The sequence below is a fragment of the Candoia aspera genome, chromosome 16, assembly GCF_035149785.1.
Source record: "Candoia aspera isolate rCanAsp1 chromosome 16, rCanAsp1.hap2, whole genome shotgun sequence".
NCBI lineage: Eukaryota > Metazoa > Chordata > Lepidosauria > Squamata > Boidae > Candoia > Candoia aspera.
The window spans coordinates 3,377,195-3,391,399 of record NC_086168.1 but is presented as its reverse complement, the minus strand read 5'-3'; the positions used below and the strand labels follow the sequence as shown (position 1 = coordinate 3,391,399).

Here is a 14,205-nt window from a genome sequence, read left to right as displayed (position 1 = left end):
GGGCAATTCACCTCCTGCTCCAATTCCTGAGCTTCCGGATGCCTCTGGTCAGCCCCTGGTTGCTGCTGAATATCAGGCTGGCCGCGTCCTCGATCTGATCCAAAAGGGTTCTTCTTCGGTTCTTGGAGTGTCTTCTGCTCACAAGGTAGAACTTCCTACAATGTGCCTTCTCAGGCTGGAACAAACCACATCTATTGAATTCTGTAGGTGTGAACGTGACACTGGAGCAGGAAACCCAGTCGCTCAATCTAGAAAACTGGACCCACTCCGTTAAAGAAGGAAGGAAGAGGGAGAAATAAACAGGTGGTCAAGTTGCTTCTCTTTCTCTGTGCAGCGTTTACAATTTCAACGGCCTGGAAATTCCACAGCAGGGCTGGAAACAAGAATTAAAGACACAAGGAATGGAATTTTTTTCCAAAGCTTTGCTCAGCTGGAGCAGTTGCCAGCATCCCATCTGAGAAAAGCTCCTGGGCCACCAGTATAACAAGATCACCTGATTGTGGGAGTCTGTGATCCCACTCCTGGGATCTCCCAGGTCACCAAAAGCCACAGGGCACCCCCATGGACGCAAAAGTGAAAATCTGACACCGTTTAATAGGATGTTATGGTTCTCACCTGAAATTCAGGAGAATACCTGCAAGAATGTTGAAACCTTGCCAGGCTGGATAACTTCAAAAAGAATTTTAAAAATAATCAATGTTTGCCAACATTAGCGAAAAGCCAGGCTGTTTGACTTCTGCCTGCATAAAAGAGGCAGTTCAGTTTTCTTGGCCATGGGGGTGACACGGGCTTTCCAATCCCTTTTTAATGTCCCCCCACCCAATGCAAGGAAATGTTGGAAGGAAAGGGACTCAGGACTCAGTCCATCTGTCCATCAGCACAATTAACTTTCTGAAAATTTAAGGGGTCCATTTTTAGTGCAGGAAGAAACTCCAGAGAAGGGAAGTTTTAGTCTGGGCCAGATCTGCACCAAATATCCCTGCCCCCCCATTTCTCAACGTATCTCTGCAGATAGTCCTCGCTTAACAACCATTCATTTAGTGATGGTTCAGACTTATGATGGTGCTGGAAAAACCAACTTGCGACAGGTCCTCACACTTATGACCGTTGCAGCATCCCTGCAGTCACATGATCACAATTTGGGTGCCTGGCAACTGCTTTGCATTTATGACCATCGCAGCTTCCCGCGGTCACGTGACCGCTACTTTAAACCTTCCCAGCCAGCTTCCGGCAAGCAAAATTGTGATTGCTTGCCGGAACCACATGATTCGCTTAACGAATGCCACAAAGAAAGGTCGTAAAATCAGGTCAGATTTGCTTCACTTAGTGACCAAAACTCCAGTCCCAACTGTGGTCGTTAAGTGAGGACTACCTGTATTGGAGGGGAAGTTGGGCAGCTACTCAAAAGGAGGGGTGCTGCTCCTTCTAAGCTCCCTCCTTGTGGTCTTGTGGGCAAAGAGTATGTAATCTCACACTGTTTTCCAGTGCACACATGCAAGCACACAACATGAGGGGACAACAGAAAATACGCATCTTTGAGGAGATGCCCAAATTACTTCATTACATGGAAGAAAGAAAATGCAGCTTTGGATGCCAGCGTTAAATAATCTTATGCTTATTAACGCTGACGTTTCATATCCTAGTTAATATCGATATAATACTTTAAAAAAATCATTAATGGTCTGTGCTATCTGAACCTTAGAGTGTGAATAATCTCTAGTCCACGTTGCATAAACACCACCGTCTCAAAATAATAGAATGCATTACTGCAGCGAGATTATTGTTAAGCACAAAGATGGAAAGATTCCGTACTACCCACCATGGAGAAACTACTGGAAAAGATGATGGAACTTGCCGAGATGGCTAAATTGACTTGTTCAGGGGGAAGCCAGATTCACTTAACGACCACATGATTCGCTTAACGACCATGGTGGTTCGCTTAATGATGAGAAAGGTCATAAAGTTGGGTGTGACTCACTTAACGACCATCTCGCTTAGCGATGGGAGTTCCGGTCCCAACTGTGTTTGTAAATCGAGGACCACCTGTATATATGTTCCATAAACCAATAATGAAGGTTTGGGCTTCCTAGTTAGAGAAAAGCATCAACCATTGCTGGGTTTAGCAGGTTGTGGGAATCTGGGTAACACTGGGGTCCCACCCCCTGCAGAGCGGATGATTGGCGGCCTGCTTCCCAATTGCCCAATTCTTAAAATAATGTACTCAGAGAGAAAACACATGAAGCAGGATCATATTCGTTGCATTGCATTGCAGTGATTTTCTTTGGCTTCAGTTATACGTGCATATACAGTATATTTCATTACATCCAGTTTACATTTTCTCCCAGCTGCATCGGTTTTGGGGAGTGCCATTCTAGCCTATTTCCAACCCTGGGTGTTTTCAGGCCAGATTGTGGCTCGTTTTAACCATTGTTTGTTGGAGAAGCCAAAATCGACTCGGTCTTTGCGTGGCGTCAACCCTTCAGCTGGAATTTATACCCCACAATGGAGAGGTTCGTGCATGGTGCCAAGGCCAAAGGATGCTGTGTTGAAATCTGCCATGTTTTCTTGGAATTCTTCCTGCCCTGCGAAAAAAGGCTTCTGTTTTTCTATTTTATTCTTGTGTACTTGAGAATTTCTTTCGAATTTCTCTTGGGGGGATTTTTATGTGATTGCTGCAGGTGGCAGACGTTGCAACCGGGGGTGTTGTTTTCTGAGAGCTCTCTTTCTAGCCCTCTGCAGCTTAAGCTGCCCGCCCACCCCCATCTGAAAAAGCCCCACAAAAGGAATTCAGTGCTAATGTCCCCGAGATCTCCAAGTGTGGGAAGCTGGGGAGGCCACAAACACCTGGAAAGAGGGTGGTGCAATAAGAAACTTTCTTTCTTGGAAAGAGTGAGACAGAGGAGAGAGATTAGAGGAAGAAGGGTGGGGAGGGAGGAGGAAAAGAACTTTTCTCCAACATCTTTGAAATAGATTTCTCAAGCAATCTTCCTTTTATCAGATTGATTGAGAACTGGAGCAAACGATGTAGGGGAAGGAAGACTAATCTATATCCAAAGATTGGGGAATCTTCCAAAACTCCCAGAAATAACTAAAGGCTGTGAGATCACAAGGCCAAGGGGCACAGCTCCTTTCTCGACTTTATTCTGGCATTGCTGCATTATTTAAGAACTGTAATGAGATTTGTTCTATCAATGTCTTCAGGAGATTACATTTATCAGCTTCATGGTAACATCCCCCTTTCAGGATTCCCACATCATAAAAATAGAAAGTCCTGAAGGGAGGCAGTTTGCCCAGATTCAAAGCTGATTTATTTCTTTTAATTCTCATGTGTTGATGCCTTTGAATTATGCATTCTTCATGCTGGATGTTAATTGTAAGGGCCCTGAAGTTTACATAACTGCTTGGTTTTTTAAAAAATATGGACAGGAAAATGGAGATGGTGGCAGGGGTCTAACACCCAGCCACTAAATCCCCAATAAATAAAAAATGAGTGAATAAATAAATAAATAAACATTTCAACACGTTTAGCAGCCATCATTGCACTCCCTGGAAGTGGCTTTCGTGAAATCTGATGTAAAAGGACTTGATTTTAGAATCAGGCCCGTTCAGCAATGAAGTTGAGGAAGGAAGGAAGGGAAAGGAAGAAAGGTTGGTGGCTGGGAATTTTGCAAATTTTTGCAGAACCAGGCACGAGGGATCAAAGAAGAAGGGGGGACTCCACTCTGGAAGAGGAAGGCTAATAAAGTCAACTGCAACTCGAATTATAAATTGCAAACAGATGGCAGAAAATAATTGCGGAGCTCTTTAAAAGGAACAACGTCTGCACGCCGTGTCAAAGGGCAGATTAATTTCTCAAGGTAAGAGCTGAACTGCTAAGCTAAAGGGGGGAGTTATTGGCTGTCCCCAAAGGTACCCCCTGCCCCCCCAAAGCATTGCAATCATTCAGCAGCCAGTGAATTTCCAAAATCTGCCCCATTTCTGAGTGCCGAAAGATTTTCCAGGAACGGGGAAAGGGAGGGAGAAAATGTCAAATATAAACAAGGATGAAAATAGCAGATATCCAGATATTCTCATCCACACAGTCTTCACTCCTGTCTTGGCCCAGGAGGTATTATTATTATTATTATTATTATTTATAAAACAATAATCTTAAAAGAAAAAGATTAAAAGTACAAACTAAAAATATGAACTAAGAAGGGGGGGAAGGATATACCATATATAGATATACTTTAAAAAGTATATACTTGATATACTTGTCAATAGTGACTGGTTTATCAATGAATTCACTACTATAATACGAACAAAACAAGATATCGTTGTAAAATATCACAGAACCAGGAACTCTTCCTGAAAGATATTTTTTACCTCCTGTGAATTTGCTTTATTACTTACTTGGTGGTTTTCGTTTAGTGAAAGGATTGATCTGCCAACCACTCCATTAATGGCTTAGGTGCCGATAGTCTCCTTCGAATCGAGTTTGCTGATTTGAAGAATGTGTTCGTAAAACATTTTTGCAATAATCCAGATGTTGTGGGCAGCTGTAGCCTTCTGTGATGTTTGTTCAAACTTCCAGCCCGGCTGACTTTCCGGGGATCTCCTGGTGGTCTCCCATCCGCCGTAAACAGGTTTGGTCCTCAGCCAAGGGCCCCTGAATTGGATTAAGGCACCCATCAGGGTGATTCTGTGGACACATCGATGAACCTTTCTTGGCAACAGCTTTCTATAGGGACTTTTTTAAAAACTTCCCTATCATAAACAGCAAAGATGCAACAAAAACAAAACTTAAAACTGGATTAAAGCAATAAACATTGGTGGCTTGGTACCAATTGCCTTTTTTTTTTCCAGCCCAGCCTACCTCACCTTTTTCTACCAGGCCAAGTGCGCCCTCTAGAGGTCGTTTGAACCTGCAACTCGGATCCTTTTCAGACAGCCAGAATTTTCCCTCCAACCTGCAGGGGGCAAGACGCGGCAAAAACAGAAAGCCGGGCCGGGGCGCTGCAGCTCTTTCTGCAAATTGCCAGCTTGCAACCGAAAGCAACTCCTGCATTTTTCTTCCGCTTCCTGCATCCTCCCGGATGCAAAAAAAAGAGAAGCTCGTGTAAATCGGAGACAGAGGGAGGAAAACAATTTGCAGAGTTTCATCCGAGGCGGTGGGTGCAAACGCGCTGGAAATTTTGCAGGGATGAAATGTGGAGCTTTGCAAAGGGGCGGCGGGAGGGGAGGAGCAGGGAAGGGAATCTGGCTTCTCTGACACGGGAGAACGGTTTAAATTTTGCGGTGGGGGGGGGTTGAAAAATTGCGAAGTGGAAAAAACCCGCTTCTGCCCCATCCTCGTTCAACGACCGGTTGGTTTAATGGCGCAAACGAGGGAGAAGATGAAAAATGCAACGAACCGTCACGTTCTTCTGTGCAAGAACGTTTGCATGGAAGAATGTGAGAAACGGAGCTTTCGGGAAGCGGTGCGGGGTTGCTCCCGAGTAAGCCCCTTTCCATTTTTAAGGGCAGTCATAAATCAATATAATAATAATAATAATAATAACAATAATATAATAATATACCATCAAACAACATCTGCCTATCTCAGGTCCGTGGGAAGGACTCGATAGGTGGATAAAAATGCCAAATCCAGTCTAAACATCTGGCTGGCTGTGCAACCAACCGTAATAATAATATAATAATAATAATAATAATAATAGTAATAATATAATAGATGCATAAGAAGGGGACCGTAGAAGTTTATCTGTTAATAGGTAAAGCAAGCCTAGTGTGAGATGTGCTTGGTTACTTGTGAGTAAATCCTTTTGTGCTTTTAAGTGCATTCATAAATCGAGTCGGTCCATGCTCAGGAAATAATAATTGCAATAATAATAGCAATAATTCGTTATTCAAATAATTCATGTTACTATTATTAGTAATAATTCAGTAGTAATATTATCTGTCTGTTATTAAGTATTGGCAGTAATAGTTCTGATATTAGTGTTGGGAGTAATATTATGACTAGTATTAATCTATCACTATTACTAATAATGTTGCTATTATTAGTAATAATAATGTATTATGATTATTGCCTTATTTTGCTGTTTGTGATTTGGTTTCATTCGCTGAACAGGCCCCCTCCTGCACATGGACTGCACTTCCCCTAATCACCCCAATTCAGTGAGGCATGCTGGCTGTGGATGATGGGATTGGTGTGCCAGGATATCCCGAGCATGCCAGACGGGGAAGGTTGCTCTTTGGTGGGGAGCAGGGGTGGTGGTGGCAAATAGCTGAATATTTTCCTACTTTCTCAGGGGAGAAGGCTTGAAATCAGGTGCCTTCGAAGCGGAAAAGCAGCTGAAATGCGTATTTATTAATTCATAAAGGATTCGCATTTGTCCAGATCGGTTCCGCTGAAAACAGGCGCCGGAGGGTGGCCAGAGCCGCACGCTATGCTAAGCCAAGGTGTGTTTGAACCATGATCTGCCGAACAAACCATGCTGACTGGGTTTGCACACCATCCCCACAGCCTGCAAACTTTCATCCCAGGTTTCGACTTAACATCTTGGGCAGATCTGTCCTCTCGGTTGTTTCAGAAAGGGGCTTTTCAGCACAGGTGAACGAAGCAATTGGGCCAAAACCGCCCTGCCCAAAAGATGGACCTGGGCGAATGATCTGAAGGAGGCAGACGATTTTAACAGCATCCATTAAATCTCCGTCTATCCTTGGGAGGGAGTAGCTGTAAATTGGTTTATTTATTCTTAGGGTTGCCAGTGGTTGTGTTTTTTTCCTGGTGTGACAATGCAGTCTGTTTCATCTGACTGTTGCAATTTGGTCTGTTTACTCTTCAGCAAGGGAGGCTGCAATTTGGCTTATTTATTTATTCTTTGAGAAGTTGCAATGTCTCCCGGCCTGCCTGTGGCCCTCTCCAATGGGGCTTTGCCTTCTGAGAAATAAGGGGACTAAGCTGGGTGTGTGATACAACCCTGCCCTGCCTTTTAAAAAAAAAAGAGGGGGAAACAGCTGGCGTTCTTGATTAGCTTCCCTGGAGCCTCCTTCTGCGTACAAAGATAACTTATTTTGGTAAGGTTTTTTTTTTAAAACTGGGGCTTCCACACAGTTCATTGTTTCAAACCATAGCTTTAGTATAGTAAAGGTAAAGGTTTTCCCTTGACGTAAAGTCCAGTCGTGTCCGACTCTAGGGGGCGGTGCTCATCTCCGTTTCAAAGCCTTGGAGCCGGCGTTGTCCATAGGACACTTCCGGGTCATGTGGCCAGCATGACTCACGGAACGCCGTTACCTTCCCGCCGAAGCGGTACCAATTAATCTACTCACATTTGCATGTTTTCGAACTGCTAGGTGAGCAGGAGCTGGGACGAGCAACGGGAGCTCACCCCGCCGCACGGTTTCGAACCGCCGACCTTCCGATCGACAGCTCAGCGGTTTAACCCGCAGCGCCACCACGTCCCTAGCTTTAGTATAGTGCGGTCTTTATTGCATTCGCCGGCCAGAGTTCCTTTGGGGTTGATGGGCAAGAGATCCTGTTTCAAAATAAAGCAAAATATTGCCATGATTAGCAACTTCCAACCTCTAGGTCTCCGGACACGCTGTTGAGATGTTGCAAGCTCTTTCTTCTAAACCTTAGGAGAGCATTTTTATAATGGTCTGTGGGAATGACCTTGGGAGACAGGGAGAAGGTCAGATAAGAGGCAGCTGAGCCCACAGAAGAAAAAGGGGTGTGGGAAGCATCTCAGAAGGGACCATCCTTAGTTTTCTGGAGAATAAAAGGAAAGGAGGGGAGAAAGGCTTTCAGTCTTGCAAGGTTCTGTTAATGTAACCTGACAATACAGATGGAGCTACTACTCATCGTTGTCCTCCTTGTCTGGACTACAATTTGCAACTCTGCTGATGCTTGGCCCGCAACTGGTTAGAAATGATGGGGACTGATCCCAGGAGCGATCAAGTTGGCTTTGCAGGACTGATGTGCAGAAGTAGAGTCAGGAACCACCACCAGGTGGTTCCTGAAGGTCCATCCTGAAGATCTTTGACAAGTCCTAGCAGGAATCCTGGGAAGGCACTCCTGTCAAGTTAAAGAAATGTTGGCTTGTGGGAACTACACGTTAAGAGAAACCACCAAGGCTTTGTGGAAATTTCACATCTGAGACCTTGTTTTCTCTGCAAGAGGATGAACCTCTTGACATCATAGTTGAGGGAGGATCCAAGGCGTGGTTTGGGCTTCTGCTTAAAAATGACCCATATGCCACGCATGAAACCCACCAGGGTGGTCTGCCAAGGGTATCCACACCCCTCCCTTCCTGGAATTTTGGTCTGCTCCAGCAAAACTTTTCTCAGATGCTGGAGGTGGCAGTTGAATCAAAGAATTCTTTCTGGGGGTGGGGGGTGGGGGGGAGGAGCCATTGGTTGGTTGGATAGTTATCCTTTACTAGAAACCCACATGCAATTGAAGGATGGCGATGACCTTCTAGGCCATAAATCTGAGTTTTGACCTCCAGGGCTCAGAGCTGTTAGGGTCAAAAATCCATTATTTAGATGATCTTGGGCTCTCCTGCTTAGACAATACCTCCAGGGTGCCTTCCAAGAATTCCTGTTGGGACTGGACAGCATGACCTCCGTCCTTCACTGAAAGATCTTCAGGATGGACCTGAAGGAACTGTGTTGTGCTTCGGACTCTACCTTTGCAAATCCTTCCTGAAATTCCATGGACAGTTTTTGATCTGGGGTGTGTGTGTGTGTATTTAGGGTGGGGGGATTTGTTCCTCACTTGCCTTACAAAAAACTTCCTCGCATAATCTGAAGGTTCTCACCGTCAAAGTTAAGTGTGCAACTGGCAAAGGGTTGGCTAGATTGTCCATGAGTTGAGAGCAGATTCTTTGGAAAATTGTCTGCCCCTTTGCTAAAATCTCCATTAGGGGTCTTTTTCCAGCATTGGCCATTAAAATCAGCAAGAATGGCATGCCTTAAAAGACAGGGCCTTCTTAATGGTGGCCCCAAAGTTTTGGAATCCTCTTCCAATCAGCCTACAATCAGTGCAATTTTTTCCCAAAGATAGGATCCCATTGTACAAACTAGAGTAATAAGCAATCATGGCCTGCTCCCAATTTTTAAATTAAAAGTTGTCCCCAATCTCAACATGAACTTCAGATCAGGTTCAGCCATCTCCTTCCTGAGATCTCACAGGTTCTTGCCCGAAATCTCACGGGATTTTAGCATTCGTGCTTGAAATCTCACGGGAGCTGAGGGGAGATGGCCAAAATCTTGTGAGACGTCAACCATAATTTAAAATTAATTTACAAGACAGGCTGCTGTAAAACGGGGTGTGTGTGTGTGTGGTTGTCCTCCTACTACTCTTTTCAATTCTTGCATTTGCAGAAGGTAAAAAGTGGCTCTGGAGTCAAACGCAGTTGTATCCAAGCAATTTTCTTAGCAGTGTTATGGAAGTGGTTTGTCATCCCTATCTTCAAAAATATTTTTCCCCCAGCTCCGCAGCCTAGCCTGCAGCCCTGAGGTTTCCTTGTGGTCTCCCATCCAGCTTCTCACCTGGTCCGACCCTGCTTAGCTTCCAAAACCAGCCAAGTTGTGCCGCAGTCTTCTGCTTGGCATCCTGTTGTCCTTTGAGCAGCTTCATCAGTTTCCTTATTTTATGAGTAAATGTCTCTATGCTTTGATTTCTAAACAGGCCAGGAAGAAGCTGAGGTGAAAATCAGGGAGATAAGAAGCCATTTCTGGATGAAAGTTGAAAAGAATGCCGTTCCTCCATGGTTTCCGCAGAATCATCTTTGAATATCAGCCTTTGGTAGATGCTATCTTGGAATCTGTAGGGTTGCAAGATCCCGAAGGCCAGGAGTCGCAGGAGAGGTAACTGGCTTTGAGGATGAAGAATCGGAAAAGTGATTCTTCCTGCCCCCCACGCCCCCCAGTCCCCCGAACGTCCAAGCTGGGCCGTGTGTTTCCACAAATGCAAGCCAGCCAACACTCTGCTCTCCATTTGCAAATCCTGAAGTGGATTAGAGCATTTCTCGATCCTTGCCCATCACCTGTTGCGGGAGGAGCGTCTGCTTGTCCAGATTAGGTCAAATCTCTTCTGCAAAGTCTTCGACACTTCCTCTCCTTGCAGAAAGATGAACTTTTTTCCTACCTTATTCTTTTCAACCTTCTGGAGTAGTTCTCCAGCCTCCGTTAAGGCTGGAAGTTTTATTTTCCACCATTATTTTCAAAGAGACATTCAGATATATACATACACACACATATATTCCAAGAGAAGAGAATCTCTGGAGCTCGGGGTTGAACTGTGGAGTCCGTGGTGCTCCCTGAGCTTGGTGGTGGCTTGCAGACGTTTCATGACCCAACTAGGGAACGAGGGAGGGTGGGGTTGGCTCCCTGTTCATATACAGTAGGTTGCCCTGCCAGTGATGGTGTTACCTAGTTAGGTAATGGAATACCTGCAAGCAAACAACCAAACTCAGAGAGCACCAAGGACTAGAGAGAAAGAGAGACCGACAGACAGAAGACATGGATGGATGGATGGATGGATGGATGGAGAGAGAGAGAGAGAGAGAGACAGAAGACATGGATGGATGGATGGAGAGAGAGAGAGACAGAAGACATGGATGGATGGATGGAGAGAGAGAGAAGAGATGGATGGATGGATGGAGAGAGAGAGACAGAAGACATGGATGGATGGATGGAGAGAGAGAGAGAGACAGAAGACATGGATGGATGGATGGAGAGAGACAGAAGACATGGATGGATGGATGGATGGATGGATGGATGGAGAGAGAGAGAGAGAGAAGACATGGATGGATGGATGGAGAGAGAGAGAGAGAGACAGAAGACATGGATGGATGGATGGATGGATGGAGAGAGAGAGAGAGAGAAGACATGGATGGATGGATGGATGGATGGATGGAGAGAGAGAGAGAGAAGACATGGATGGATGGATGGATGGATGGATGGATGGATGGCAGGGCGGGCTGGCGGGCTGATTGATTAGATTGATTAGAATTTTTCAATATAGTAAAGTATATAAAACAAGCAAAAAGAAAGAGAAAAAGGAAGGAAACGAAAAAAAACTTATCTTAATCTCTTCCCTCTCCTCTTCATCCCGTTTTAATCCCCGAATCCCGAAATCATCAATTCAATCTTTTCTTCTTTCAACCCAAAGTCCAAATAAGGTTTCTGTTCTTTCAAATAAAAAAAAAACCCTTGTCATTTTTTCTCCAGCCAAACTGCTGAGCATTTTGCACCATTATTTTCTGTTATACCACGAATATACCACCAAAATGAAGTACAAAACAGAATTTTCTTTGCAGGACTGAGAGATTTGTCAGAAGCCTGCTTCTGGCATCATATTCTTTGCAACACTCCCCAATAATGTCAGGAAAACCCAAATTTTACCCTGCAGAGACTCCCCCTTATTCCCAATCCAAATTCAATCCAATCCAAAGCCCTCCATTGTAAGTTGGAAATGGAGCGTTGACAGTTTTCCAGAGTTGTCCCCCACTGCAAAAGTTTATTTTTTTTAAATCGGATTCTCGGGGTGCTTGAAAATTTCAGTTCCTCTTGGGAGTCTTTTTGAATTGAATTCTGAAAATTCATTCTGATTGTCTTTGGAAAAGGTAGCGGAATGCCCTTTACAAACCTCACAGCTGGTAGCCGTGGGCTCAAGATATTACAGAAACTTTAGTTGAGGTAAAGTTTAAACTGAGGGCGAGGCAAGGTGCCTAAAGCTAAACAAAACTATAAAGAAGAAAAGAAAAACAGAAAGAAAAATTGTGTTAAAAGGAGACCCCAAAAAGATTAATTAAGAATAGAATAATAAAAATCCAGGATGATTTCAAGATTTCAATTTCAAGATTTTGCTGTTTTTGCACCATTTGGAAATGTTAATTTTATGTTGGCCCTGATGTTAATCGCAGGGATCTTTTTTTATCTCTGCAGCCTTCCTCCCATTTCCAGTCTGAAAAAGGAAGAGGCCTCCTAGCTACCTCTTACCATTTTTTTTTTTAAATAGGCTCTTCGGTTTTGTAATAAGAAAACTGCAAAGTGTTGCTCTGGCTGTCCAGTCTCTCGTACTCACCCGTTCTTCCTCTGTTTTGAAAAGTCCCAGCTATGCGGCCGAAGACAACAGCAAGTTTCTGCTTCAGAAACTTTTGGAAAGAGAATCCCATTCAACTTTTTACCAGGAAGGCGTGAGCTACGCTTTGCTGAAGGTGGCTGAGCTCGGCTTGGTCCAGGCGGCGGAAATTCTCTTGCACAACGGGGCCGACATCACCTTCGAAGGTCGGGCTTCCCACCCTCTGATCTTTCGCCGTTATTTTATTTTAGATTTTAGGGGGGAGGGAAAACTTAAGGATGCGTTGACCTGGGAGGTTCATTTAATTCTCTCTGCCCCACCCACCCCTGCCCTGCCACTAATGGGGTCTGTAATCTAAATTTGTCAACTTCTGGTTTTAAACAAGTCTTGTCCATTGTTGTATTGCCTATTTCCCACCAGTAGATGTCACTGTGCCATTATTTTCCTTTAAGATTACAGCCAAGGATAGGCTCAGTATATACAGCAGGCTCCTAGAATCAATATATAAATCAAAGAAATAAATACAGGCAGTCCTCAATTTACGACCATTAGTTTAGCAACCATTCAAAGTTATGACGGCGCTGGGAAAAGTGACTTGTGACCGGTCCTCACAGTTATGACCATCACAGCATCCCCATGGTCATGTGATCAGTGGGGAACTGTGTGATTCACTTAATGACCATGGCGATTTGCTTAACAACTGCTGCAAAAAATGTGAAATTGGGTACAGTCATGTGATACCTTGCTTAATGACTGCACTACTTAACTACAAATTTTCTGGTCCCTGTTGTGGTCGTAAGTAGAGGACTACCTCTAAGGAGGACTCCTAAGTAATGCCTTGCAGATCACCAGGTTCCTGGCCCCTCCTGGTAGATGGGGGGTAGATGTGGGGTGGGGGGGCTGGTCTGCTGCAAAGCTGAACCCTGGCTTCTAGCCCCATCTTTGCCATAATGTCTTTGGCCTGGAACAGTAGCCTGCTTAGGATAGTGGGCAGCATCCCGGGGCACCCAGTGTTTCTCCTCCTGGCCTCTAGCTCCACCCCCTTGTCCACCAGGCCCCACCCCTTAGTTGCTATGCCCTGCAAGGCTGCAGTGCTGTAGCCTCAGGCTCCGCCCTATTGTCCTGGCTCCGCCCCCTGAGTCCTGGGTTCCAAGCTCTGGGCACCGGGCCCCCTTCTACAGATGATGTCGTGCCAGATGGCTGTTTCCGGGGCAACATGGCTGCTCCCCTGTGAGGCTGGCTCGCTGGTGGCTTCAAGGGCCCTTGACTGGGGGGGCGATGGGGAGGAAGCGGGGGGTGGGCTGCTGCTTCCCCTGCTGGCTTTCACATTGTGGGGCAACGGTGCTTAACGGTAGGCTTTCTTCTTGCCATCCCTTGCAACACCAGCCTTGTAGGGTAGGGCAGCAGCTGTTTCGTCAGCAGCACAGAAGCTTTGGGGCTCAAGGGGCCACGCTCAGCCCTTGATCCAAGCTGGGGGCCGCGGACAACAGCTCAGTTTGGTTTCAGTTGTGCCAGCAGACTGGCGTGGTTAAGGTTTTGGACTAGCAGGGGGGAGATCCGGGTTCAAAACTACCATCCACCTTAGAAACTGACTTTTGGCCCAGCCTACCCTGGAGGGTTGTTGTGGGGAAAACGCGGGGGGCAGTGCAGCGGATCTCCTCAATCCGAGGGAGAATAGAAATCGAATAAATAAAAACGGAAGGCCGTTAAGATGTAGATTGGGACGGGTTACCCCAAAATAAAATATTCTCGGTGTATTGTTTTTCTCTCTGCTTGCCTTCAAAAGAACAGCTTTTTTAAAAAGACGGGTTTTTTAGGGCTCAAAAAAAAACCAGTGTTCTTTAAGGCTCCAAAAAGAACAGCGTTTTTTTGCCCTGGGCCCAAAGCTGGAAATTGAGAGATTAAAACCTCCTTAATGGGAGAGCCCCGTTCGGGGTTTTTAATTTAATGTTTTCTGATGAAACCTCTCTACCTTTTGTAGATCCGGTCACCTATTACACAGCCTTGCACATTGCGGTGCTCCGAAACCAGCCCGACATGGTTGAGCTTCTGGTGCAACGCGGCGCAGACATCAACCGCAGAGACCGGGTTTGTAGCCAGCCAAACCTGGGGGGGGAGGGACTTTAGGGGGCTCC

At 45.4% G+C, this 14,205-nt stretch overlaps 1 protein-coding gene across 1 annotated transcript in view; it reads left to right on the top strand.

The window, feature by feature from the left end:
• The window catches only part of ASB6 (ankyrin repeat and SOCS box containing 6), a 114,522-nt gene that overhangs the window by 95,476 nt on the left and 4,841 nt on the right, over positions 1–14,205 (top strand). Inside the window, exons 2-4 of the mRNA XM_063316074.1 lie at positions 9,702–9,852; positions 12,098–12,276; positions 14,052–14,158. Of these exons, the coding sequence (XP_063172144.1) occupies positions 9,740–9,852; positions 12,098–12,276; positions 14,052–14,158 (399 nt within the window). The 5' untranslated portion in view covers positions 9,702–9,739. The remainder of the gene's footprint in view (positions 1–9,701; positions 9,853–12,097; positions 12,277–14,051; positions 14,159–14,205) is intronic.